Raw genomic sequence first — 27,166 nt, 5'->3', positions numbered from 1 at the left:
TATTTGCTATAATTATTTTCCTAACTTTGTCTGTTTATGGTTTCAGTAATAGTAATTTTAAACCTACAAATGTCATGTCATGTCACGATCTGAACGAACAAAATGAGGCAAATGATGAGGAAGGTGAAGAATACGAAAAGGAAAATGAGGTACTGGAAAATGTTGCTGAGGAATTTCTACAGTTTAAAAATTAGAATAAGCCAAATTTCAAAAAAACTGAAACTGTGAATTTGGGAGACCAAGAGTGTTTCCAAGAGGTCAAAATCAGCGTCAACTTAAATGAAGCTCAAAGAAAGGATATGATTGATTCGCTTATCGAATACATTGATGTGTTCGTCTGAGAGGTCAGTGACATGCTAGGGCTGAGTTCCAATGATGTATCTCATAAGTTGCCGATTAATCCAGGGCTTAGTCCAGTGAAACAGAAGGCTCAGAATTTCAAGCCCGAGTTAAGTTTGAAGATTAAAGAAGATATCACCAAACATATTGAATCTCGATTAGTGTAAGTGATGCGATACCCAACTTGGTTGGCCAATATTGTTCCCGTCGCCAAAAAAGATGGGAAGATCAGAATATGTGTTGATTACAGAGATCTCAAAAAAGCAAGTCCAAAGGATAATTTTCCATTGCCGAACATTCACATTCTGATCGACAACTGTGCTAAGCATGAAATGCAGTCGTTTCTGGATTGTTACGCAAGTTATCATCTGATCCTGATGGACGAAGAAAATGCACAAAAGACAACTTTTACTACGCCTTGGATCGTATATCATTACAGGGTGATGTCATTTGGCCTCAAAAATGCCGGTGCTACTTATATGAGGTCTATGACGACCATATTTCATGATATGATTCATAAAGAGATCGAGGTGTACGTATATGACGTCATAATCAAGTCTCGTGAGAGTTCAGACCACTTGGCGCATTGAAAGAAGTTCTTTGATCGCCTATGTTGGTATAACTTGAAGTTAAATCCCGTCAAATGTGCTTTTGGGGTGCCAGCTAGCAAGTTGTTGGGATTTATAGTCAGTAGAAGGGGTATTGAGCTCGATCCCTCCAAGATTAAGGCAATTCATGAGTTACCTCCTCCGAAGACTAAGAAGGAAGTGATGAGTTTCTTAGAAGGTTGAACTACATCAGTCGATTCATGGCCCAATCAACTGTAGTGTGTGCGCCTATCTTCAAGTTGTTGAAGAAATACACTTTGCCAAAGTGGACTAAAGAGTGTTAGACTGCTTTTTATGCTATCAAGAACTATTTGTCCAATCCACCAGTATTGGTTCCTTTGCGAAAAGGGAGTCCATTGTTGTTGTATTTGTCTGTCTCAGACAACTCATTTGGATGCGTACTTGGTCAACATGACGAGACAGGGAAGAAAGAGCGAGCTATTTATTACATAAGTAACAAGTTTACTCCTTACGAGTACCGTTACACTCTTCTGGAAAGAAAGTGGTGTGCTTTAACTTGGATCGCCTAGAAACTGAGGCATTATTTGTCTTCTTATACTACATATCTCATATCTAGAATACACCCACTGAAGTATATTTTTCAGAAGCGATGCCGACCGAAAAGTTGGCCGAATGGCGGATGATTTTGTCTGAATTTGATATTGTGTATGTGACTCAGAAGGAGATAAAAGAACATGCCTTGGTTGCGGAAAATCTCGTAGATAAAGAGTATGAACTGCTTAAGACTTATTTTCATGATGAAGAAGTATCATTTGTGGGTAAACATATTTCTGAAATATATCCTGGCTGGAGATTATTCTATGATGGAGCGGCAAATCACCAAGGAAAAGATATCGGAGTAGTCTTAGTGTCAGAATCCGATCAGCACTATCCTATGGCAGCTAAGCTCCAGTTTAATTACACGAATAACAAGGCTTAATATGAAGCTTGTATCCTCAATTTGAAGATGTACATAATGTCCACGAGTTGTTGGTTATTGGAGATTCAGATTTATTAATTCATCAGGTTCAAGAAGAATGGGCCGTGAAGAACCCAAAGATCAGGTCATATGTGCAATATATACAGAGGTTGTGCAAAAGATTTTGTAAGATTGAGTTCAGACATACTCCAGAACACAGAGTTAGTCGAATGATGCTCTTTCCACTATCGCCTCAATGACTAAGCATACAGATACTGATTATATTGGTCCGATGGATATAGAGCTGAAAGAACATCGGGTCCATTATTTATATGTTGAAGTAGAATGAGACGAGTTTCCATGGTATTTAGATATAAAAAAGTATTTAGAGACCGGGAGAGATCTTGAAGATGCAACATCCAACTAGAAGAAGTCGTTACGCCGTATGGCTCTCAAATTATTTCTAAGTGGAGAAGTCCTTTACAAGAGGACTCTAGATTTAAGTCTTCTCAGGTCTGTCGATGCTATTAAAGCTGCAAAGCTTATTGAACAGATACATGCTGGAGTTTGTAGTTAACACATGAATGGACTCATTTTGTCGAGGAAGGTCCTTCGAGCTGGTTATTTCTGGATGACCATGGAACATGACTGTGCAAGTTTATGCAGAAATGTCATAAATGTCAAGTGCACGAAGATTCGATCAGAGTGCTGTCTCACGAACTTAATGCTATGAGTTAACCTTGTCCATATGTAGCTTGGGGAATGGATGTCATTGGTCTAATAGAGCTAGCTGCTTCCAATGGACACAAATTTATTTTGGTTGGCATTGACTACTTCACCAAGTGGGTGGAAGCAGCTTCGTACAAGTCGACGACCAAGAAAGATGTAGTTGATTTTGTTCGCAACAATTTGATATGCAGGTTTGGAGTACCAGAATCCATCATTACTGACAATGGAGAAAATCTCAATAGTTACTTGATGATAGACATATGTGAGCATTTTGAGATTACTCATTGAAATTCAACCGCTTATCGTCCTCAAATGAATAGAGTTGTAGAGCCACCAATAAAAATATCAAGAAGATCCGAGGAAAATAAGTGACAATCACCGAGGTTGGCATGAAATGTTGACATATGCTTTATTGGATTATCGAACGACTGTCAGAACGTCGATAGGAGCTACACCATACTTGCTAGTGTATGGAACAGAAGCAGTCAAACCTGCTAAAGTTGAGATATCGTCCTTGAGAAACATACAAGAAGATGAACTGAGTAATGCTGAATGGGTCAGCAAGGGGATTGACCAGTTAACTTTGATTCATGAGAAGAAAATGGTTGTCGTCTATCATGGTCAACTATACCGACAAAGAATGATTCGTGCTTTCCACAAAAGAGTAAGAGCTAGAATTTTTGGAATTGGTCCTTCAATGCATTTTTCCTCATCAGGATGAGTACAAAGGGAAATTTGCACCAAATCGACAAGGATCCATAATGGTTTGCAAGGTATTATCTGGAGGTGCTTCGGTCTTGTTGGATATGGATGGCACCGCATAACCGAAACCGATCAACTCAGACGCTGTCAAGAGATGTTACGTGTGAAGCTTCAGTTTACATTTCTATTATTTCCTTGTAATCGTTCTATCTGCTTGTATTTGATTTATTTAAAATTTTATCCCTTTTAAATATTTCTTTGAAATGAACTACGTCTTACTTGAATTTTAAATAATGAGATACGTAGGCGGTCTATGACGGCCTAGGTCACCCCATTTATCCCTTTTTAATATTTCTTTGTATTTGAACTATGTTGGACCTAAATTTTCAAGAATGAGATACGTAGGAGGCCTATGTCAGCCTCGGTCGGTTTTCTTTATAAATTTCTTATCATTGTTGACCCGTGAGGGGAACTACGTAGGCGCCACAAGAGTTAGATCATATCTCCCATAAGATTTCTATTTTTTTTGGCAATAGAGACTAAGATAGAATTTTTGAGAGGGACTCAAAAATTCTCGAGAAGAAGAATTTCCTCAATAATTCGAGTCTGAAGTAACTTTATAGCTTGCAAGTGGGATAGAATGTTTGGGAGAATCTCAAACATTCTGCGATTTACTCACCGCAGTTAAAGATGAACGAAGCTAGTTAACTGGGGACACAAATTTTGAGGATGACCTCAAAATTTCAAATGGGTTATCGACAGTATAGAGTGACTCTGGATACTACCCAGCGAGTGTTCAGATAGGCCCCCAAGAATCAGACTCAAAGAAGTTCGCTAAGCCTGACATGACATGATACTTGGCAATAACCTTGTTTAAACTACTACTTCGAAAATTTAATTTTCTTAAAATTTTCCTTTATGTTCCATTTGTTTTGGCATAAAGTATTTTATGTTATCTATCAAGAGTCGGGAGAGCAGAAAATCAACTGGAAATAGAAGGACAAAGAGCAGACAACTAAAGAAATCAACACAGATCAATTTGTTTTTAAAACTAACGTTTTTCTATGGACGCAGGTTTATAGTTTTGCTCTGAAATCAACAAATTCCTCTGATCGACGAATATGGAAATGTCAAAGAGGAAAAAAGCACTCCCAAAATTCAAAATTCTTTTGTGGATACAAGAATTATTTTATATTGCTTATATCGAAGACTTGGGAATATGAATGGTTTTATTTCATTCTACTTCCAACAACATGAAATTTATAAGGAGCGTCCAGGTTGATTCAAAAATGATTGAATGAAAACCCCAAAAAGGACAGTTTACGATTTTTCGTCGAAGACGTCATCTGCATCATCTTATCAAACGTGATAGTATTACTACCCAAAGGGTCATTATATTTATATTGTCGATCAAGATGATACACTACCTAGATGGTAATTATATTTGTATTGTCGATCAAGAGATAATTGATGCATCGCAAGAAATCATGCATCATTGAAAATCATGCAATCGCGAGTCGATATTCATGCATCGAGAAGATATTCATGCATCGCGGGAAGATATTCATGCCTCGCAGAATATCAGGCATTGTGGGAAGATATCAATGCCTCATAGAAGGTCATGCCTTGCGGAAAACCATGCATCGCGAGTTAATATCCATGCATCACAGAAATTCAAGCATCGCGAGTTAATATCCATGCATCACGGAAAACCATGCATCGCGAGTAAATATTCATGCATCGCGGAAAATCATACAATCGCTATTCGATATTCATGCATCGCGGGAATATGTTCATGCCTAGCAGAAAATCAGGCATCGTTGGAATATATCCATGCCCCACAAAAAGTCATGCCTCGCAAAAAAATCATGCACCGCGAGAAGATATTCATGCCTCGCGAAAAATCATGCATCGTAGTAAATCATGCATCACAAATTAATATTTATGCATCGCGGAAAACTCATGCATTGCGGAGAAGAAGTCATGCATTGAAAAAAATTCATGCATCGCGAAAAAGTCATGCATTTCGGAAGAGAAAGCATTTACTGCAAGAGAAGTAAGTCGTGCATCCCAAGAGGGATATTTGTCCATCAACATCAACTGCATTTTTATTTGGCAAGAGTAACACCAAGAAAATCATCAAAGACGACACCAGGAGAAGTATCAACACTGCATCAACTTTTATTCATTTTGATATCAATTGAAGGAATACATTAAAGATCATATTGCATGTACAAGATATAAGCTTTATTTGCTTTACGTCAAATTGATTGTGTTGACGTCAAATGTTGAAGGAGAGCAATTAAGTGTCAACACGGTAAAAGACTTTATCTCACATTTGAATTGCATTTTTTATACTGACGAGTTTTATCTCAGTCTTTGTCAAGAGCATCCGGAAGGATGAATTCTCCAAAAACTTACGACAGGTGCGTACGACATAAAAATGATGCACCACAACGTGAAAATTTTTCTTAGCAGCGAACTTGGACATCGTCCAAAGAGGAGTTCAAACCCTTAGGACGCGAGTAGAGGAGCGACTTCCACCACAATCAAACCACACCCCTATCAGAAGGCATGTGGGTTTTTCTTTAGGTTTTGTCAGTTTCAATCTCGCATCCAGAAATTTTGGTATCTACCAGATGCGAGTTTCCAATTTGAGTGACGATACAGCAAGAGCTTTGGAATTATGTTCGTGTAAGTTCTTAATTATGGGTGTGAAGCATGCCAAATTCATGGATAAGAGGTTACAAGCCTCCTTTTCATACTCGACTTAATTTGTCACTCATCCAGAACCGAACTAGCATAATGGATTTCCTTTTCAATCGATCGAACCGAACTACAAGCAGCCCGATTCATTAAGTTCAAGGATATGTAGGCGGGATCGATGTTTAAAACTCAGTTGTACTGTATTCCAACATCAACTCTTTAATCTTATTTTTGAGCATTCCGGATCCTTCATAATTTGGTATTGGGATGGCTTTTTATTTCTTTCAAATCGTGCATCGAATCAACCATTTTAAACTATAAGTGATCTGAATTCTCATATAGCTTGACATATGTAAGGAACCTGCATCCAGGTCCTTTTTCCAAGAGATTAATTTGTGGTCGATCAAAATTGGATTGGTCAATTTTGTTTTCCTCGAATTTCTTGCATCAATCCAAGTAAAATAAGAGACATTTGTTGACACTAATTTTTGACCCTCCCTGATGTTAATTAAGTTACGAGTTTTTTAAATTCCAAACAAGTTAAAATAGTTGACTTTATAAAATTCGAAAATATTTTTCAAATCATTTTGAAGTAGCGTTAATCGATTTCTATAGTCCCTTTTTCTTAGTAATATAATTTTATTAATTAGTCTTCTATATATATACATATATACATATATATATACATATATATATAGATATATATATATACATATATATGTACATATATATGTGTATATATATGTAAATATATATGTATGTATATATATGTACATATATATGTATATATACATATGTATATATATATATGTAAAATACTCGAAAATCATTTCAAAAGATTTTAGTTTTACTTATTACTTATTAAATTAATTTTTGTCAAAATTAGTATCTCATATTTCGAGTCCTTAGTTTACAATTGATTTAGCTTTTTTATCATGTTAAAATCAAGAACCTCGTAGATTAATTAAATATTAAATTCGTCTTATGTAGAAATTTAACGAAGTCGTCATTTAAGCTCAAATACGATTTAAAATCGAACACTAATTGGCCTTAATGGAAATTCACTTGACCATTTTGCGATTATAATTTTGTTTACGTTTTGACAACTCCAATTTTTTTATGACCATATTGGGATTTCTTCAACCCATTTAAGCGATCCATTACCAACCTTTCCCAATTAGCTGAAAATGTCCAGCCCAATTCACCCCACTCCAATCTCCACTCCACTCATCTCCAACCCAGTCTCCTCCGACCCAGCCCAACACATCTTAACCCAACTCAGACCCTTCTCATCCTCAAAGAGAAAGCTTCCCATAACCCTCAAAATGCGTGCAGTAGCGATGCACCCGCTTAGCAGCAGCAATTGGCGATGATTTTCACGGAGCGAGGATGGACCAACCGTCCAAGCAAGCGCGTGCACCCCGGACAGATGTAAGGTTCACAAGAGACGGAGAAGGATAACATACTAACGTATCCATCTCCTTTTTATACTCTCTACAACTTTACATGTATAGCAACAACGCCAGACGCGCTTTCGTCTTTGACAAGGTGAGATAAATCTACGTCGCCCTCTCAGTACAAAGAATTGATCTCGTGTTTCTGTCTTACCTCAAGTTCATTCGATCATATGGAATAGAAGGATATTCGATTTTTGGGATAAGGCTGAGGATTTTTAATTCGAAATGGACCTAGGGCTGATCCAGTTTTTATCCATTTTCCCCCAAGTTTGGAACCGTAAATAGATCCTATATATATATATATATATATATATATATATATATATATAATTTGGGGGGGTGATTTTTGGTTTTCTTCTTCTTGAAGAAAAGGGGGGAAGAGATTTTTTCCAGAAAATTTCAAGGGAGAGATTTACTTTTAGTGGAAAATTAAGAAGAAATATTTCTATTTTCTTAGTTGTAAGCTTGGGAGGGATTTCCAGGAAAGCACTAGGTAAGTCAAAAAATACTCTAAATACGTTTGTGAGCAGAAGCGTTCGGATTTCTGTGCTTTGAGTCTGAACTTCCAGCCGAATTTTGTTCTTTCATTGGATACTTGAGTTTTAGTACGCTAGTGAGAATATCGTCGCCTTAAGCTGGTTCCGTCCCTGCCTCGTTGCACACCACAAAGTAAACACACTTTGGATTCTTGATCTTTCATTTTGTGCTTTATTTAGTATGAAAAATGAAATGGGTTGTTGGTACATCTTCTCCTTACGAAAAGGGTCCCGTTCATGTTAATTCGTGATTTTCGTTTGCAAAAAGGTTGTCTTTTTTTATGCGTTCTAGTCGTCCAATTTTTTTTTTAAAAATGAATTGCTTTCTAGTAAACTAGGTTGAAAACTTTACGAATCTTCAAACTCTTCTTTTGGTTGATTTGTGTTTATTGACTTTGTCTCGATTATTTGGTGGCCTCAACATCGACTTGGATGGATGGGGCAAGCTTCGTTTCTACTTGATCTGTTAATGTCACTTTCTTTTCAAAATAGGAGTATAATCCATAAATTAATTAATGTGGAGTTTGTTTGTTATATGATTTGTTACTGAGTTTACTTTTGATTAGTATGCTCAGGATTGTCAAGTTTGTTGCAGTGTATGAATTTTCATTTTGTTGTTTCTTAGAGATTTCTACGTGGTCCTTCTTCCCCTAAATTGGCATCTCATACTCGTGTTGGGATATGATCACTTGTCAAACGGAATGTGGACTTAGCTTCTTTACCTGGGTTTTGGTATTATTTTGTTCTGTTGTAGATTTCATCAAAGATCCTTCTTTGTTTGAATTTGAAAGTTCCCTGAAGAGTTCATGCTTTGGTGATTTGTTCTTTGGTCGTAAGTTTCATGTTGATCTATAGTTGTGTGTATGTGAAGTGTTGAGATGTTGTTTGGTTTAGCTTTTCTCAAGTGTAGTAAGAATATGACTATAGTTTGGGCTATCTGCCTCGGTAACCTTGTTTTGAAGGTTTCTTGTTAACATTAGTTCAAATTTGGGAAATAAGCGTATCTGGTCTCTATCCTCGTCTAGTTGGGTTGATATCCTCTTCTCTTTGACTTTCACTCGTGATAATATAGCTCCGTCCTTATAATGTATTGATTTAATCGAGTTTCTCTTATTTTCGTTTTCCAAAAAACTCCCTTTCATTTTCGTCTAAACTACAGCGTCCTTTGTGAGTAAATCATTATTCAGCTTAGCCTTTTTTTTCTTTTCTTTCTTTCAATTTTTTGCTCTTTTTTGTTGTTACTAGACTATGCGTTTCTCCTTGTGTATTGTATTTATGTCTATTTGTGCTTGTGTCCAGCATGCTAGTGTGGCGATAGAACTGACTTATTTAATTATTTACGACCCTTTACTTTTGCCTCTTCTAAGGATATTTCGTTTGCTTAAACTACTTTTTCTAACTCATTGGAGCCTGAAGAGATTCACTTCTGTCCCCTGTAGGCTACTATTTCCTTCTTTTAGTTCCTTTAGATTTTCTAGTTTTGGTTATCGCTTAAATACGTTTTTTTAGTTAATATAATATGTTTATAGTCCAATTTGAAATTTTGGTGCATTGCAGATTCATGATCGGTTTGTCTAACCCCCGTTGTTCCAAAAATAGTGTTCCTTTCGCATATGCAGTTTTCTGTGGATTGATAAGTATATTTGTTGTATGACCAGGCTTGAAGTTTAACACCGCTTCATCAAATGTGTTATTGTATCATCTTAAATGTCTGAATAGATATTTCGTTTCTATGTGTCCCCTACTCAATAATTATGAAATGTATTTAAATATCAACTTTAGTTACAGATTTGCTACCTTACCAATTTTATCTAATATTACTTTAATTGTTGGCATTATTTAATAGCATCCAATTTACATGACATTTATTTGTTGTGGATTTTAAGTGTTGGAATAATGGCCCCAATGACCATTATTTCATTATCAGTGTGCCTTGGATTTAGTCTCATTTGAGTTTGTATCTCTTCGTCTAGGACCTGTTATTTAAGTTCAACTTAGTTTATTTTTATCTATGTGTAGTTTATTTTTATCTAAGTGTCTTTTTTGCTATTTTTTTGGATACTAATCTTTACTCCCATTTTGTTTGCATGTGAAATCCGTTTGAGTTCATTATGAACTCTTACCCTTTCCCTTGCATTTCGAGAGAGTCGTAAAGGCTTAAATTCCTAGTTTTGAGTTAATCCCAAGCCGGCGTACATGTCTTGAAGTAGGAAGGGAAGCCGACATGAAGCTGAAAAAACAAGAAATTGAGGCGTCCCAATATTTTTTTATACTTATTTTGCATCTTGTTATCTTTGGGCTTAAGCCCTTGTCGTCTTTTATTTTCCGTATTTATTGCTTATTATTGTATAACTAGTTTAGGACAGGTACAAAAAGAAATGGCCTCCAAAAGGCCAAATGGATCCAAATATAGGTCCAGGCAGACAGAAACCGGATTCGGACCCAACTCTCTCTCTCTATTTTTCCTTTCACGTATATTTAGTTTGTTGGTTGATTGCCGCTAGTTTTAAGGTTAGAGATTTGCAAATCCTTGCAAGGCGCCACTATGTTCTAATGATTTAAATTAAATCGATCGACTTTGAAAGACTTAAAAAAGAAATGAATTAAATAAATTTTGCGAGTTAAATAGTATAGGCTAGTATTACACTTTTTTACCAAATACTAAGTAGATTTTCAATTCAAAAAATAAGTTAAACAATTTTTAGCCAAACAAGTTCGTTGTCGGATAACCAGAAGTAAGCGGACGTCTTAGGTTCTTTCAAAACCTTCCTAAGAAGTTAATAGGAATCCCCGAACCCCCTTTAAAGTTTTCACTTGGTTTCCCATTTAAGTCTTTTGAAAACCAAGTTTTCTTGATTTTTCTTTAAAAATTAAGTGACGACTCTAAAAAGTCTAAAACTTTATAAAAATATATTTTCCTTTTCTGTTAAAAACACTACTAACCAAGTAGGTTGTAACTTACCTCTGTGGACATCAATTAAGTGATTATGTCAGCATGCCTTTATACCTTTTGTAGGTATACTGGGTCATTTCGGTGAGGCGTATACAGTCGGACTCCACATTTATCTCATGTGTTTTTATCATTGGTTCTTAGTAGCTCTCATAGTTCAGTTAGACTCTATTGCATTGACCAAATTTACAGTTTAGTCAATATTAAGTCTCAACATGTTATAAATTTGTTCATTGCACCCAGTTAGCTCAACATTTAGTATATCATGTTCAAAATATTACATTTGATTTTGTTCTTATTCAGTTATGTATTATTTCAACTTTAATCTATTTTCTCATGATGTAGGTTCAAGTACTCAATCATCAATTCAACAAAATCAGTGGTGAGACCTCATTCTCCGAGGACAATAGTCATGAATTTCTTTTCAGTATTTTTAATCCTTAACTTTCAAATTTGCTAGACTTAGCTAGGCCTATCCCAACATTTCTACTCCGTTAGAGATTATTTTCAAACATAGTTAGTTTCAACTTACTATTGAATTAATATCTTCTTTGTGTTAAACTCATCAGTTTTCATATATCTCAGTTAGTATATGAGTATTCTCCATCTTTTCATTTTAATTATGATTTAGTTTCCGCATCATTTTACTATCTTTAGTATGCTCATGATCATGCTACCAACATTAACTTGGGATCACTTGTAGTCTTAGGTCCCGTGTCTGCATCTCGGGGTAGCTTGGGCGTGACATGATCCCATCACTAAATGGACTAATTTGATTATCAAAAAATTATGCAGGTAATCATATTATTTGTGCTTACATTTGTACAAACATCAAGTTGCGAGATAACAATAGACACACATAAGACCATCTAGAAAAAATATCTATTAGAACCATTAAGTATCTAAATAATCCACTAGGTGGATGAATAGGTCCACAAATATCTGTATTCATTCCTAGAAAGTAGGGGATTCAATCTCAACTTTAGTTTATGATGGTCTCACAATTAGCTTGCCTTGCTAAAAAGCAGTACAAGAAAATTCATAATTTAAAAGAATTTTTAGGTTCTTTAACGAATGTCCATTTTAATTTTTGATAATTCATCTAAACATTATAGACTAATGATGTCCCAAATAGTCATACCAAACTAAAAATGTTGGAATTAGTAAACTTCTTAGAATGTGACTCAATTGCATTAATTCTTGTCCAATACAAGCCAAAAGATAAATCATGAAACTTTTCTATAATATATGTCTTTGTTAGAGACATTCTGGGTGATACCACATCATTGATCAAAGGTCGCAGTCTTTCTCACGCCTAATGATATACCATGGTTTTACGGTATTATTAATACTTTTTCCTTAAGTTTAGTGTGTCCAAAAGCCTTTTTGTGCTAATTTTTATATAAGTTTCTCTTTATTTTGCAGGAAATCTGTCCAAAAATGAATGCGGAGATTTTGAGCGAAGAAATGCAGAAGAGACCAACTACGGAGCTTATGATGGTCCGTCGTGCTTGTGACGGTCCGTAGGTGGCAGCGTAGTGCAGCTGCTGAAGGAAGATGGGGAAGTCTGACCAAGTTTGGAGTTACGAAGCTTGTGACGGTCCGTTGTGTCTATGACGGTCCGTCCAGCAGGTTCGTCATGAAGTTCAGAGAAGTAATCCCAGTACCCATATCCCAAGAGTTGAAGTGTTTTGGAACGAAGACCCTCGACGGACCGTTGTGCCTATGACGGTCTGTCATACTTGCCGTCAAGGGTAATGAAGAGAGCAACAGAAGAAATTGCATAAGAATGGGACGACGGAGTCCATGACGTTCTGTCGTGACCACGACGATCCGTCGCGAGGTCTGTCGACCCAGCCGCGTTTTGGCAGATTTCCAGCAAATAGAGTCCTTGTTTAATTAGGTTTTTATTTTTTATAAATAGTTCGAAAACCCTCATTTTTGAGGTTAGACTCCGTATTGTTAGACTCCGTATTGTTAGACATTATATTAGTAGACACTGTATTGTTAGACTTTTGAGAATCATTAGACTTTTTGTGAGATTGTTGATTACTTTGAGATTCTTGCAAGTGATTATTGGTGATTAATCAAGCAAACTTTCGGATTTTACTCTTTCTCATTGAAGTAAGTACATGAATTCTTATTTAATATATTTGAATATTGTGATTATGACTACGAGTAACTAAACTCCATAACTAGGGTTGTGGGAACCATAGGCAAATAATGAGATAAAACCTAACTAAAATAACGATTCTAGAATAGTGTCTTGCATGTATTAATAATTATTTTGCTTAGAAGTCCTTTTAACGGATGGCCAACGTTAGAACTCACCTTAATGCTACTTGCCGGACCAAGGAGGTAGATAATAGGAAAAGAATTATCAACATAGATTTATTGTATACTATCTAATAGGCTAGTATTGATTGGTACGAGGTAATAACTTAGTCAAATATCAAATACGATGCTTAACATGAGGTAAAGATAAGGGTTAGGATAGCAATACACGTAGCCGGACCAAGGTGCGGAGTGAGATTTTCTAGATGCCGGACCAAGGTTTTAGAAATACATAACTTATCACTTTACATGCAAGATACTAGGAAAGAATTGTTATAGTTAGAATTATCAAGTTATGAACCTGTGGGGAACACGTAAACCCTAGTTACTTTGATTAATTGATTAAAATCCAACATTCAAAGTTGTTAAGTGTCTCTTTCAATTACGTTAGTTATTTTCATTCATTTAGAAATAGAAACCCCCCTTTTATTGTTTTTACTTTCCAAGGAAGTCATTGACTGAACAATAGTAATAATAGATTGAAGTTAAGTCTAGACTATTTTCCTCGCGGGAACGATCCCAACCTCACTAGTTGGGTTATTTACTTGACACGACCGCTTTACTTCTTATTTGAGAAGTAAGTTTGAGCGTATCACCTAACATGCTGATTTACATCTCATTTCCTTTAGAAAATGGATCTATATTTTTAGCATTTATCAAAAGTGATAAACATATTTTTAATAAAAAAAGATCTCATTCTTCATGAATGGAACACAATCATATGAGTGTATCATCTTATGATAGTTTTAGTGCCTCATTCTATATTCATGTGCATTATTTAATAACTTGTCTTCTTTCGAACATATACTACCACATTCACTTTAAGTAATGGATCAAATTGAGTAAATTCATGTCTTCTCATAAAAAACACATTAGTTTTTCTTTAGTTATCATTATATCATCAATATGGTGCATTAAGACTCAAATCCAATTTCTTATTCATATAAAAGTGTCTTAGACCATAAATCGATGGGTCTTGAAACCAATATATTTTCATCATGGTGCACCAAGACTTTAACCCAATGTCTTACTCTCTTGGTGCGATTGGATGTAAATTCACTGTCTTACCCTTTTGATGTGATTGGACATAGATACATCGTCTTACCCAACAATCAATGACATATTATGTCAAAATACATCAAGATTCACCATCGAACCTTTTAAAATATCACCACTTTAAATTGCCAACAAATTTTGTTACAACTGATCATATATAAAATACATATAATCAACATTACAATCATAAATGTAGTCAAATAAAACATGTACCTTTTATGATCGAATTTACATGTATTGGTCATATCTATTTTTTGCCAATAATTTTCCACATTCTTTTGATGTTTTCACGTCATATTGGAGTTGGAGCTAAAATTTTATTCTCGTACTTCTTAATATAACGAAGCACTCCATAATTATTAATGGGTAGACCAGTCGTGCTGATAACATGTTATGAAACTATATAAACAAGAAGAAGAGTAAAGTAGAGATAAGAGAAAAGACTTCTTACTCATTTTGAGGTATATTCAGGATTCATGAATCTTATTTACAATGAAGGACAACCCCTTTATTTATAAAGGAAGCCTAACTTGGTCCCCAAGTAGGATTCCTCACTATACCCTAAAAGGACTCCACATAATTAAACATTCACTATAATACAAATATGTTTATAACAATAATAATATTTTTGACGTATTTTAGAAGTGAAAATTTCATATATGACATACATTATATTAATATTTCCAAGTTATATCAATAGATTTAGATTTTCAAGTTATAACATTAAATATTTCAAGTTCTAAAAATTTATTTTAAAATTTTATTTTTAATAATTGAAAACATTTATTTTAAAAAATAAAAATATAAAAAAGAAAAATAGAAAAAAACATTTTTATTGTGATGGACAACTATGTATCATTATTAATTAAACATGGTGAAAGATGAGATCCTTCAAGTTAGTATTAATTTAATTTGAATTGAGTATAAATAATTAATAATAAGCACAAATTAAGGGATACAAACTAATTAAGAATATTAAATATTCTTAATTCACTTAAATTAGTTAAAATTAATTAAAAATAAGATTTTATCCTTTTTGTCTTCAATGTTTCTTTCTCTTCAATTTTCTGTCAAATATTTTCTCAATGTCAAGTAATTGAAGTTTTTTTCTTTGAAAAAAATTAATTTTATTGTGATGGACAACTATGTATCATTATTAATTAAACATGGTGAAAGATGAGATCCTTCAAGTTAGTATTTATTGTTGTAATTGTTTGTACTTGAATTACAACGAAATGAATAAAAAACGATGAAAAATCATCACTATCTAAGGTGATATGATTTTTTGTTAATTGTTGTGAAATGTATAATATTAGTGATTTTGTTTTTTTATACTGTTGTAAAATATGAAAAAATTGAGTATAAATTGATAAAATATAAATAGTTTTATCGTTATAGATTGAGTATGTATATTAAAAACATAATATTAAATATTGTTTTCTTTTCTTCTAAATCTACAAATTAAATATATAATTTTGGAAGAATTTGATATGGAAAGAAATTTGTATGACAGTGTGTTCAGTAATTTGTAAAAAAAGTTATTTAGAATTTTGGCGAATTGTATGAAAAATATTTTAAGTTGGTATTAAATTTAAAATTTTATTGTTTATATAAGTTTTGTCATTTGTGTATAAGTTTGTGTGATAAGAATGAACTATTTGGTATGAGAAATATATAAATCTGATATGAATGCTGGTCATTTGTATGAAATGTATATTAAATGGGTATGAAGGTGAAATTTTTTTTATGTAATTTGTTTTGTAGTGTACTTTTTGAATGATATTTGTATGAAAAATAATGACGAGTGTGTACAATTTTGTTGTTATTATAATGATTTTTATGGATGAAATTTGTATCGAACACATATTTGTTTACTTTTATTTTATTTAAAACTGACTATGATTTTGTAATGAGACAGGGAAATACGTTGGTTTTCAGATTCAAGAAATTATCATAGTGTCATGATCTTGGTATGAATAATTGATGAATTTTGACATGAAAAGGTATGAAATTTGTGAATAAACTTGAACGCTGAAAGGTTTTTGCTTATGTGTATTTCAAGAGGTCTACATACAGTACATGTTGTCGAGAGAGTCACAACAGGAAGACATTTATGATAAAATTACCTTTCACAAAAAAAATTATAAATTATTTTGATTCATTATGTCTTTAAAGCTAATGAAGTTTCAGAACATTTATTATGAAATTGTAAAATTCATTTTTATGTATACATTGTTTTTCAAATATATAGTGAACAATTTATTAAGTAATGCGAGTATGCATTGTATCCGTTTGGTAAGCAATTCAAGTAACACAAATACTAATTATTGTAATTATCAATTGATGTTCTTTTAGTATGTACTTGTGTCCTACTTGAAAAAATATACAAAAATAAGATATAATTGAGGTGAATACAATATAGTATGGTCATTATTTTACATTGTGAGCTTCATTCATCCCAAATTTATACAAGGTAGATATCAATTTCATATATATTTTTATTTTCATCTTAAATTCTTAAGTTAAAATTCAAATGTATGCAAATTAGGTACCAATTTGATGTCATCCTTATTTTTCAATTTGGTCATCAAGTAGATACAATGTAGGCCAAAAAACCAACATCACTTAATCAATTGCTCATTATTTTTCAGATATATGGTGAACAATTGATTAAGTAATGCTGCTATGTAATTGTTATTCATTTGGTATGCAATTAAGTTACATAAATACTAGTTATTATAAGTTTCAATTGGTATTCTTTTGGTATCCACCTAGTGTTCGACATGAAAAAATATATATAAAACAATATGTAATTTTAATTGATATCCATTTGGTTTTGAACTATAATCCAACAAAATAGAGATAACAAACGTATTTAAGATTTCAAACCAAGTTATCCACACTAAAACTAGTTAATGATCTATCCAATTGGTATGCATTTTGTATGCAATTGGTGTCCCGATGGAAAATTATACGAAACAAAACATAAAACTAGTTATGTCTTATTCATTTGATATCCATTTTACAAATTTAAGTGTAACAACCTATAAAATTGTGGTGTACTATATTTATGAGGTGTTTTCAAAACTAAAGTCTAATGAATGTCTGACTAATGCTATTATCCAAATTGTATAAACTTGGTATCTAACTTGAAAACTTTTGACAAATCAAAAATAAAATTGTATGAAGTTGAAAATAAATTACTAAAAGAAATAAATTTGACAATATAAAACAATGCATATTGTATTGTTGCAAAAAACTGTAGCAAGAATAAATATATATCAACAAAAAAAATGTAAAGAATGCATTTTCTCGCTTACAAAATCAGATAAAAATTAAAATAACATATCGACATTTGTTAATTTTTTTCATTTTTTCCATTTTTTTCTCTCTTATAAAATATGAGTACGAATCAGAAGAGAGTTCCACCATTTTCCCTTTCCTCTTTAATCCCTTTTGTTTACGAGGGCTTCCAATTTTCTCTGCTTCACTTTTCTTCTCCTTTTCTGTAATTGCATTCTTGTTAGACTTTCTCCACATTCTTCGTGTGTAAATTTCCACCCAACATTCAATCATATACATGCGAAGAGTTCTGCTGATTTTCTTTTTGAATGAAGAATATGAGAGAGAGAGAGAGAGAGAGAGAGAGAGAGAGAGAGAGAGAATAGTTCTACGTAAAAGAGAAACGTGGGGGTGGAGTGGGGGTGTGGGTAAAAGAGAAAGATGTGAAACTGGAAAAAAAATTTCTAAAATTGTGTAAGAGATAAATGACAATTGATTCTCTAATATTAATGTTATACCTAAAATGGTGTAAGAGATAATGATAATTGATTCTCTAATATTAATTTTATTTCTCTTAATTATTAATTATAATATAATTATAAAGATAATAACTAATTAATAAAATAAATTAAACTATATTATAGATTAAAATTAATTTGTTAATACTCGTAATTAAATTGTTATAAGTAATAATATAAAAAAAATACATCTAAAGATTGCAATATTAAGCATTAAATATATATGTGGAGTGAATTTTCCATTTTAGAATCATAAATAGGAAGAAGTGACTTGATTTAAGTTAAGAGGGTAGTTTAGACATTATTTTGGCAATGTTGTAAAAATAAATGGATGACATGTGACCATCCTTCAAAGAGTCATCATTTGCTTTATTAATATGATGACATGTGGGGTCATCCATGTTTGAGGTGTAACGACTTGATCAAATGGATAGTTTATCAATGGCCAAATATTTAATTTATGTTCTCCTATTAGCTATAAATAGTCATTGTGTTCTTAACAAAGATAGTAGAAAAATTTGGCATACATTATTATACTCTCTCTTTATTTGTTCTTATTTTAGTTTATTATTATTAATTTGTTAGCTACTTATTTTATACACGTTATCAGCATGAGACTCTGCCAAGTTGAGCTACTTTAAATAGGTAAACAGGGTAAGAATTTTATTTTTCTAAAAAATTTGTATAATATTTCTAAACTTGAATTTTTTGCCTTGAATATATCGAATAAAGGATATACCTCCTGGATACTAGATGCTGAAATCCACTTGGATACAGTGGGTCTGGTAGAAATAATCATTGATAATAATCAAACATTCAGTCAAGAACATGCAAAAGCTATGATATTTCTCAGTCACCATATTGACGAAGGATTTAAATGCAATATTTCACTATAAAAGACCCTCTTATACTGTGGAAAATTTAAAAGATAGATTATTTGACTTTAAAAGTATAACTAATATAAATCTTCCATTTATAGAATTATATCGCAGATAAATTTATGCAGAGAAGAGGTCACTGAACATGATAAGCTTGAGAAAATATACTCCACATTTCCTGCCTCGAGTATGAACCTGCAACAACAATATCGATGAATGGATTTTAAAAAAATACTCTGAATTACTTTCACATCTCATTATTTTTGAATGACATAACGACCTATTGATAAAAAAATCATGAAAGTCGACCTGTTGGTTCTTTACCACTCCCATAAGTGAATCAGGCAAATTATCACCAACGAGAAAGAGGTCGTGGTTCCTATCGTGGTCGTGGCTCCGGTCATGATCGTGATCGTGGTCGTAAAATAAATTATAAGCATGATGATCGTCTTGGGCCTAAAAATGAACAAAATTATAAAAGGAAGGGTGAAAGACAAGAAGTGATACAAAAGAAAAATTCATAAAATGTATGTCATAGATGTGGAGGAATGGGGAACTGATTGCGTACTTGCTGATCATCATAGATGTGGAGGAATGGGGAACTGATTGCGTACTTGCTGATCATCTAAGCGTCTGGTTCAACTCTATCAAGCATCCTTAAAAAAGGGATATAATAATCCAGAAGCAAACTTTATCTCAGAAGATAATGTTGAGCCCATGCATAAGATGAATAATAATGCAGAAGAAAATGTTGAGCCTATGCATTTGGATTTAGATGATTTCTTTGTATTCCCTGAAAGAAAAATGATCAGTGACGATTCCGCAATAATCTAGATAATTTTTGTTTTCTGTTTATTTGTATTAGTTGGTATGTCTGTTTTTTTCTCATCCTTGTAAATATAATAACTATGTTTAATAGTAATATTTAATTACTTTGTTTATATGTGTTTTTGAAGAGAATATGGATATGCCCCAAACTTCGTTTAAAACAATGATCAATCATAAAAATATATGTGTAGTTGACAGTAAACAACACACACCATATTCAAAGATGAGAAATACTTCTCTTACTTGCTTAGAAGAAAAAGAAATGTTATTACAACTTCTGGTAATTCGAACTTAATAGAAGACTTCGGAAGAGCTACTGTGTTCTTGCCTAAGGGGATAAACTTTTTATAGAATATGCATTGTTCTCTTCTAAATCCCCAATAAATTTTTTATGTTTTAAAGATATTCGTAGAAATGGATATCATATTGAGACAATAAATTAAATGAATGTTGAATACCTTGGCATTACCAAGATTGTCTCAAACCAGAAATATGTGTTTGAGAAATTATCAACTTTATCTTCTGGCTTATATTATGCAAAATAAGTACAGTTGAAGCACATTCTATTGTAAACCAGAATTTTACTGACTTAAAAACTTTTGTGCTTTTGCATGACCGAATGGGGTATCCTGGATCAATAATGATGAGACGAATTATTGAAAACTCAAATGGACATCCATTAAAGAGACTGAAGATTCTTACGTGTGATGAATTTTCATGTGCTGCTTGTTATCAAGGCAAATTGTTTACTAAGCCATCACCAATGAAGGTTAACATTGAATCCCCTCAATTTTTCGAATGATTACATGGGGATATCTGTGGACCTATTCACCCATCTATAGGTTGTTTAGATATTTAATGGTCCTAATAGATGCATCTTCAAGATGGTCTCATGTTTGCCTCTTATTATCTCGCAATCTGGTGTTTGCAAAATTATTGGCACAAATAATACGATGAAGAACGCAATTTCCATATTATTCCGTTAAGGCAATTCGCCTTGATAATGCTGGAGAATTCACATCCCAAGCTTTTAATGATTATTTCTTATCAATGGGATAATAATTGAACATCATGTAACTCATGTTCATACTAAAAATGGCCTTGTTGAATCATTTATTAATCGCTTACAATTTATAGCAAGACCTCTACTTACGAAAAAAAGTAAGTTGCCTACTATTGTTTGGAGGCATGTTATCTTACACGCAACATCACTTGTTCGTCATAGATCTACTAATTATAATAAATATTCTCCATCACAATTAGTATTTGGTCATGAACCAAATATTGCTTATCTATAAATTTTTGGATGTGCTGTATATGTGTCAGTAGCACCACTGAAGCGCGCTAAGATATACCCCTAAAGAAGTTTAGGCATATATGTTGGGTTTGATTCACCCTCCATAATTCACTATCTTGATCCATTGACACGAGATTTATTTACCGCAAGATTTGCAGATTGTCGATTTGAGAAACAAAATTTTCGCAATTAGGGGAAGAGAAAAAGGAACTTAAAAGTGAAATTGCATGGAAATCTTCATCATTACTCATTTTGATCCATGTTCCCCCATGTGTGAACATGAGGTTCAGAAGATCATCCAATTGCAAAACATGAAAAATCAAATGCCAGACACATTTATTAATTTGAAAAGGATAACAAAATCACATACTCCTGCAGTAAATGTGCCCATCCGAATTGATGTCCCAGAAGAACTATTAAAGTATCATGACTTTTGAATCACATGCTTGAAGCATGGTAGACCATTGAGTTCAAAGGATAAAAACCTTAGAAAAGAATTATGAAAAATGAATCTCACGAAGAGATTCAAGATCTGATTATTCCTGATATTCCTGGAGAAATTAGTGAACTCGAGAATCAAGTAAATGAAGAACTTTCAATAAGTTCTACGGATGATGAGGTAAGTTTAGATCGATTTAAAATCATAGTTGATAATGTTTTCGTATATAATATTGCACTTAACATTATGCAAGACAGTGATGATCTTGAATTCTTATCTATCGAAGAATGCCGACGAAGATGTGATTGGTCAAAATGGCAAGAGGCAATTCAATTAGACCTAGGCTCACTTTCTAAACGTGAGGTTTTTGGACCTGTAGTCCAAACCCCAAATGGTGTAGAATCAATTGGCTATAAAAGAGTTTTTGTGCGAAAGTGAAATGAGAAAATTAAAATTGTAAGATAAAAGGCACACCTAGTTGCGCAAGGATTCTCTCACGACCTGGTGTCGACTATGAAGAAACATATTCACCAGTCATAGATGTTATAACTTTTTGATATCTCATTAGTTTAGTTGTTCATGAAAATCTTAAAATACATTAAATGGATATGGTTACAACTTATCTCTATGGTTCACTTGATAATGAAATTTATATGAATGAGGGACTTACAATGCTTGAAGAGTATAGTTCAAAATCTCGGGAAATATGTTCAATCAGATTAAAAAGTAATTATATGACTTAAAACAACCAGGATATATATGGTATAATCGCCTCAGTGAGTACTTGATAAAACAAGATTATATTAATGATGTCATTTGCCCTTACCTTTTTATTAAGAAAACAATATTAGGGTTTGTTATTCTTGCAGTTTATGTTGATGACATTGATCTCATTGGAACTCTAGAAGAGGTCTAAAAGGCAATTGAATATCTAAAGAAAGAATTTGAGATGAAAGTCCTTGGAAAGACAAAACTTTGTCTTGGTCTACGAATTGAACATTTAGCGGATGGAGTCTTCATCCATCAATCTGCCTATACTGAAAAAATCATGAAATGATTTTACATGGGCAAAGAACATCCATTAAGTACTCCAATGATTGTACAATCACTTGAAGTGAGTAAAGATCCATTCCGACCTCAAGAAGAAAATGAGGAACTTCTTGGTCCTGAAGTACCTTATGTTAGTGCGATTGACGCACTTATGTATCTTGCTAATTCTACGAGACCTGACATAGCATTTCTGTTAATTATTAGCAAGATTTAGTTCTTCTCCTACACAAAGACATTGAAATGAAGTTAAATATATATTGCGATATTTAAAAGGGACTAATGATATGTGTCTTTTTTATACTAACAAAGATAGTGCAGATCTTGTTGGTCATGAAGATGCAGGTTATTTATTTGATCCACATAAAAATTGATCTCAAACAGACTAATTGTTCACATATGGAGGTACTGTTATATCATGGCGATCTTCGAAATAGTCCATACTCGCTACTTCTCAAACCATATTGAGATAATAGTCATTCATGAATCAAGTAGAGAATGTGTATGGTTGAAATCAGTTATACATTTTGTCAAATAAAAATGTGGTTTGAAATGGGATGTCAAGGTACCCACAGTGCTCTTTGAAGACAATGTTGCATACATAGCTCAATTAAGAGGAGGTTTCATAAAAGGAGATAGAACGAAACATATTTCACCAAAATTATTCTTTACACATGATCTCTAGAAGAACAATGATATTGATATACAACACATTAATTCAAGTGATAATCCAGCATATTTATTCATCAAACCTTTACCAGCCTTAGCTCTTGAAGATGATACAAAAGATCGGAATGCGAAGACTTAAGCATTTGAATCGTGGTCTTTGTCTGGGAGAGTAAAATACGTATTACACTCTTTTTTTCTTAGCCTAGATTTTGTTCTACTGGGTTTTCCTAGAAAGGTTTTTAATCAGGCAACAAATAAAACGTATTGTGAATGTCTATGCATATTAGTTTTGAACTTTTCATTTACATAGACATTCAAGGAGAGTGTTGTAAAACCAAATGGATGCCATGTGGTCATCCTTTAAAGAGTCATCATTTGCTTTAGGGCTTAAGTCATCTGCGGCCCCTTAAAGTTGTCCGCAAAATTCACTTAGACACCTTAACATGTCTATTTTTCTATTAGACACTCAAATCTTGAAAAATAAGTACCTATCAAACATTTTTCTAAGACCTGGTCAAAAGAAAAAATGCGTGTAATGCACATGCAACTGATGTGGCAAAATAAAAAATCAAATGAAGACATGTGGCATTTTAATTTAAAATAATTCTATAAATGAATTTTGAAAATAAAAGAATCTAAATAAAAAAAATAGGAATTTTAATTTTTTTAGAAAAAAGAAAAATTCATGTTACCACCCTCACACCCACCTGCATCCTCACCAGCTCAAATCTTTCCTTTTCTTCTCTCACTAAAATCACCTCTTGTCCACCATAGTTATTTTCCAAATGGAGATTTTAATATATACTAAGTATGAATTTATCTTCTTTTTTTTCTTTATTTCTCTTTATGTTTTCTTTTTTTGTTCCTATTTCAAAATTGATAGTATATTTTTGCTTATAAAAAGAATATGTTCAGTGGCTTTTTGTTTTGATTTAAATTTACTTTTTGTTCTTGTTTCGTAATGAAGAAAGAAGGGGTGTGAACCTGAGGCTACTAGTGTGGCCTCTATATTTTCCGACAAAATAAAAATGATGATCTCCATTTTTTCCGGCAAGAAAACTTAGATTATATTCTTTCGTTTTTTATAACAAAGGAAATAAGGGCTCACATTTCTTATTAAATTTAAGCATAAGTTCAGAAGAAATAAATCTATAAAAAAAAATGTAAGATGATAGATTTTATTGTTATGAATAATTGGTGGCAGCATGTCTGCAATTTTAAAATAGAAAGAAGAAAGAAAAAGAAGAAAGAAGGATTCTTCTTTTTTTTTTAAAAAAAAAATACTATGAGAAACAAAAAAAAAACTAAAAAGGGACGGGTTAAATGATTCACGCGCCTAAAAAGGTATAGGATACACTTTTTCTGCCACGTGTGCACAATGTGTCTAAATGGTTCAAATTCAAAAGAGTCAAAGTGTTCAATAGCTACAAACCTCGATTGAGGTGTTTAAGTGAATTATGCGGACAATATTAAGGATCTATCGATGACTTAAACCTTTGCTCTATTAATATGATGACATATGGGGTCATCCATGTTTGAGGTGTAACTACTTGGCCAAATAAATAGTTTATCAATAGTCAAATGTTTAATTTATATTCTTCTATTGGCTATAAATAACTATTGTATTCTTCACAAAAATAGTAAAAAAAATTGACATACATTATTATACTCTCTCTTTATCTATTCTTACTTTAATTTATTATTATTATTATTAATTTGTTAGCTAATTATTTTATAACAGGTAATTTGTTAGCTAATTATTTTATAACAGGCAAAAACTTAATTATTTTTTTGGTGATATTTTGGTCAAACTTTGGGAAATATATGTAGGCCTCTTTGTTTGCGGCATCATTATTATTACTTTCGTCACTATCCCTGTCCCTCTTTCTCCCCATTTCATTTCTTCTGATATATATAATAATATAAATGCAAATAGTATTAATTAGCAGTCTACCCAGCTCAACAACACTCCACTCCTCCAGCATACCCAACTTCCAACACCATATCTAAGTGCTCAACAGCTCACTCTTCGAAGTTTGTGTAGTCGGAGAAAATAGATATACGCGCCTCCATCCTCTCTGTAATGCAGCATTGCCGACTGGCCGGATATTGAACATAATGGGCAAGTGTCATCGCGGCAACGATGTCGCATCCGTCGTCCTCGACCCTCCTGTTTCCACTACCGGACATGATCACTTCAAGCTCTGGTCTTCGTTTTCTCGCGCATCCTTCCGTCGCATGATCCTTGACGCCGTCCGATGTGGCGGCAGAAGTCATAAGCCTTCTTCCAAGTCTCAGCCACCCAAACCTGTTTGTTCTAGTGTTGTAAGATCTGACTGTCAACACAAGAAACCTGCCGGATCCGACAGGTTGTCGGAGCTCTTGAGGCTCTCCGAGTCGTCTGAGAACGAGGAGGATGTACGGCATAAGGTGCAAATGTTGGAGGAGTTGAAGAGAGTAGTCAAGTGGTTACAGAGTAGCAATGTTTTGGAAGGAGCGAAGGAGGTCCGGCGACTAACCAAAGAGGTTTCCGACGCTAGAACCACCCTAGCTTTACTTGGAGCGATTCCACCACTTATGGCGCTGCTTGATTCGCAAGATTCCATTTCTCAGATCGCTGCTCTCTATGCTCTGCTTAACCTTGCAATTGGCAATGATGCGTAAGTTTATTTATTTTTATTTAGTGTACAGATTTGCGTTACGTTATCGTAGATAATCATTTTTGCATTTTTATTTAACTGTAGAAATAAAGCAGCTATCGTTAAGGCAGGGGCTATTCATAAGATGCTCAAGCTAGTTAATGAATCCCCTAATCCAGATATTGCTGAAGCTGTAGTTGCTAATTTTCTTGGGTTGAGTGCTTTAGACTCCAATAAACCCATAATTGGTTCATCTGGAGCAATTCCATTCCTGGTGAAGAATTTGGACAACACAAACAGTTGTCAAGCTCGACAAGATTCTTTGAGAGCGCTTTACAACCTTAGCATCTCGCCTTTGAATGTTTTCCCTATACTTGAGAGTGATCTAATAGTGTATATCATGAACAAACTAGGAGATATGGATGTAAGCGAGAGATTTCTGTCCATTCTTTGCAATCTAGTATCAGTAGCAGAGGCCCGAAAGGCAATTAGTAGTGTACCAGATGCGTTCCCCTTGTTGGTTGATGTTGTGAGTTGGACAGATGCACCAGGTTGCCAAGAGAAAGCATCCTATATTTTGATGGTGATGGCTCACAAATCGTATGGAGATAGACAGGCATTGATTGAAGCTGGAGTTGCTTCAGCCCTGCTTGAATTGACCCTTCTAGGAAGCACATTGGCTCAAAAGCGGGCATCTAGAATCTTGGAATGCTTGAGGGTGGACAAAGGAAAGCAAGTTTCTGATAATTATGGTGGTATGAGCACCACGATATCTGCCCCACAAGATTGTACAACATATTGTTCGAGTGTTGAATTGAAAGATGGGATGGAGGATGATGATATGATGAGTGAAGAGAAAAAAGCAGTGAAACAATTAGTCCAGCAGAGCCTGCAGAATAACATGAAGAGGATAGTTAAAAGGGCTAACCTACCCCATGAATTTGTTCCTTCTGATCATTTGAAGACCTTCACGTCAAGCTCAACTTCTAAGAGCGTGCCATTTTGAGGTGACACTGAATATTTGGTAGCTTGAGATTTTCTATTTAAGGTATGGTATGGTTTTGTCTCGTATGTCGGATAACTATAGTATAGTGTGTAAATTTTAATATTAGTTCCTTCTTTCGAGTTCATGGATATCTACTACTGTTAGAGAGAGTTTGTACTCGTTTAGATTTAGTTGATGTAGACCTTGCATCGCATGGTAATAAAAATAATGTTCATCTGGATGCCAAA

General features: G+C 33.5%; 2 protein-coding genes and 1 long non-coding RNA gene across 3 annotated transcripts; all 3 read left to right on the top strand.

Moving 5' to 3' along the window:
* The first annotated feature begins 2,989 nt into the window (after positions 1-2,989).
* Positions 2,990-3,419, top strand: LOC138337877 (uncharacterized). Its single transcript, XM_069288314.1, has 2 exons — positions 2,990-3,259; positions 3,312-3,419. Exons 1-2 carry the CDS (start codon positions 2,990-2,992, stop codon positions 3,417-3,419), a joined length of 378 nt encoding a protein of 125 aa, XP_069144415.1.
* Positions 3,420-7,003: 3,584 nt separating this feature from the next.
* LOC104648735 (uncharacterized) lies at positions 7,004-10,442 on the top strand. Its single transcript, XR_742699.4, has 2 exons — positions 7,004-7,551; positions 9,554-10,442. It is a non-coding gene; the product is annotated as an uncharacterized lncRNA (long non-coding RNA).
* A 14,705-nt stretch (positions 10,443-25,147) lies between these two features.
* LOC101264539 (U-box domain-containing protein 4-like) lies at positions 25,148-27,166 on the top strand. The gene is made up of 2 exons (XM_004244902.4): positions 25,148-25,954; positions 26,039-27,166. Exons 1-2 carry the CDS (start codon positions 25,413-25,415, stop codon positions 26,937-26,939), a joined length of 1,443 nt encoding a protein of 480 aa, XP_004244950.1. The 5' UTR covers positions 25,148-25,412; the 3' UTR covers positions 26,940-27,166.

This window comes from Solanum lycopersicum, chromosome 8 (assembly GCF_036512215.1).
Source record: "Solanum lycopersicum chromosome 8, SLM_r2.1".
NCBI lineage: Eukaryota > Viridiplantae > Streptophyta > Magnoliopsida > Solanales > Solanaceae > Solanum > Solanum lycopersicum.
Note: the sequence above shows the minus strand (reverse complement) of the source record. Positions and strands in the feature narration are given on the sequence as shown.

Excerpts from the sequence above, each read along its gene's own strand:
- LOC138337877 (XM_069288314.1), top strand. The coding sequence starts at position 2,990 with ATGTTGACATATGCTTTATTGGATTATCGAACGACTGTCAGAACGTCG. Across the intron at positions 3,260-3,311 it reads TTCGTGCTTTCCACAAAAGA|GATGAGTACAAAGGGAAATT; the intron begins GTAAGAGCTAGA and ends TTTCCTCATCAG.
- LOC101264539 (XM_004244902.4), top strand. The coding sequence starts at position 25,413 with ATGGGCAAGTGTCATCGCGGCAACGATGTCGCATCCGTCGTCCTCGAC. Across the intron at positions 25,955-26,038 it reads CTTGCAATTGGCAATGATGC|AAATAAAGCAGCTATCGTTA; the intron begins GTAAGTTTATTT and ends ATTTAACTGTAG.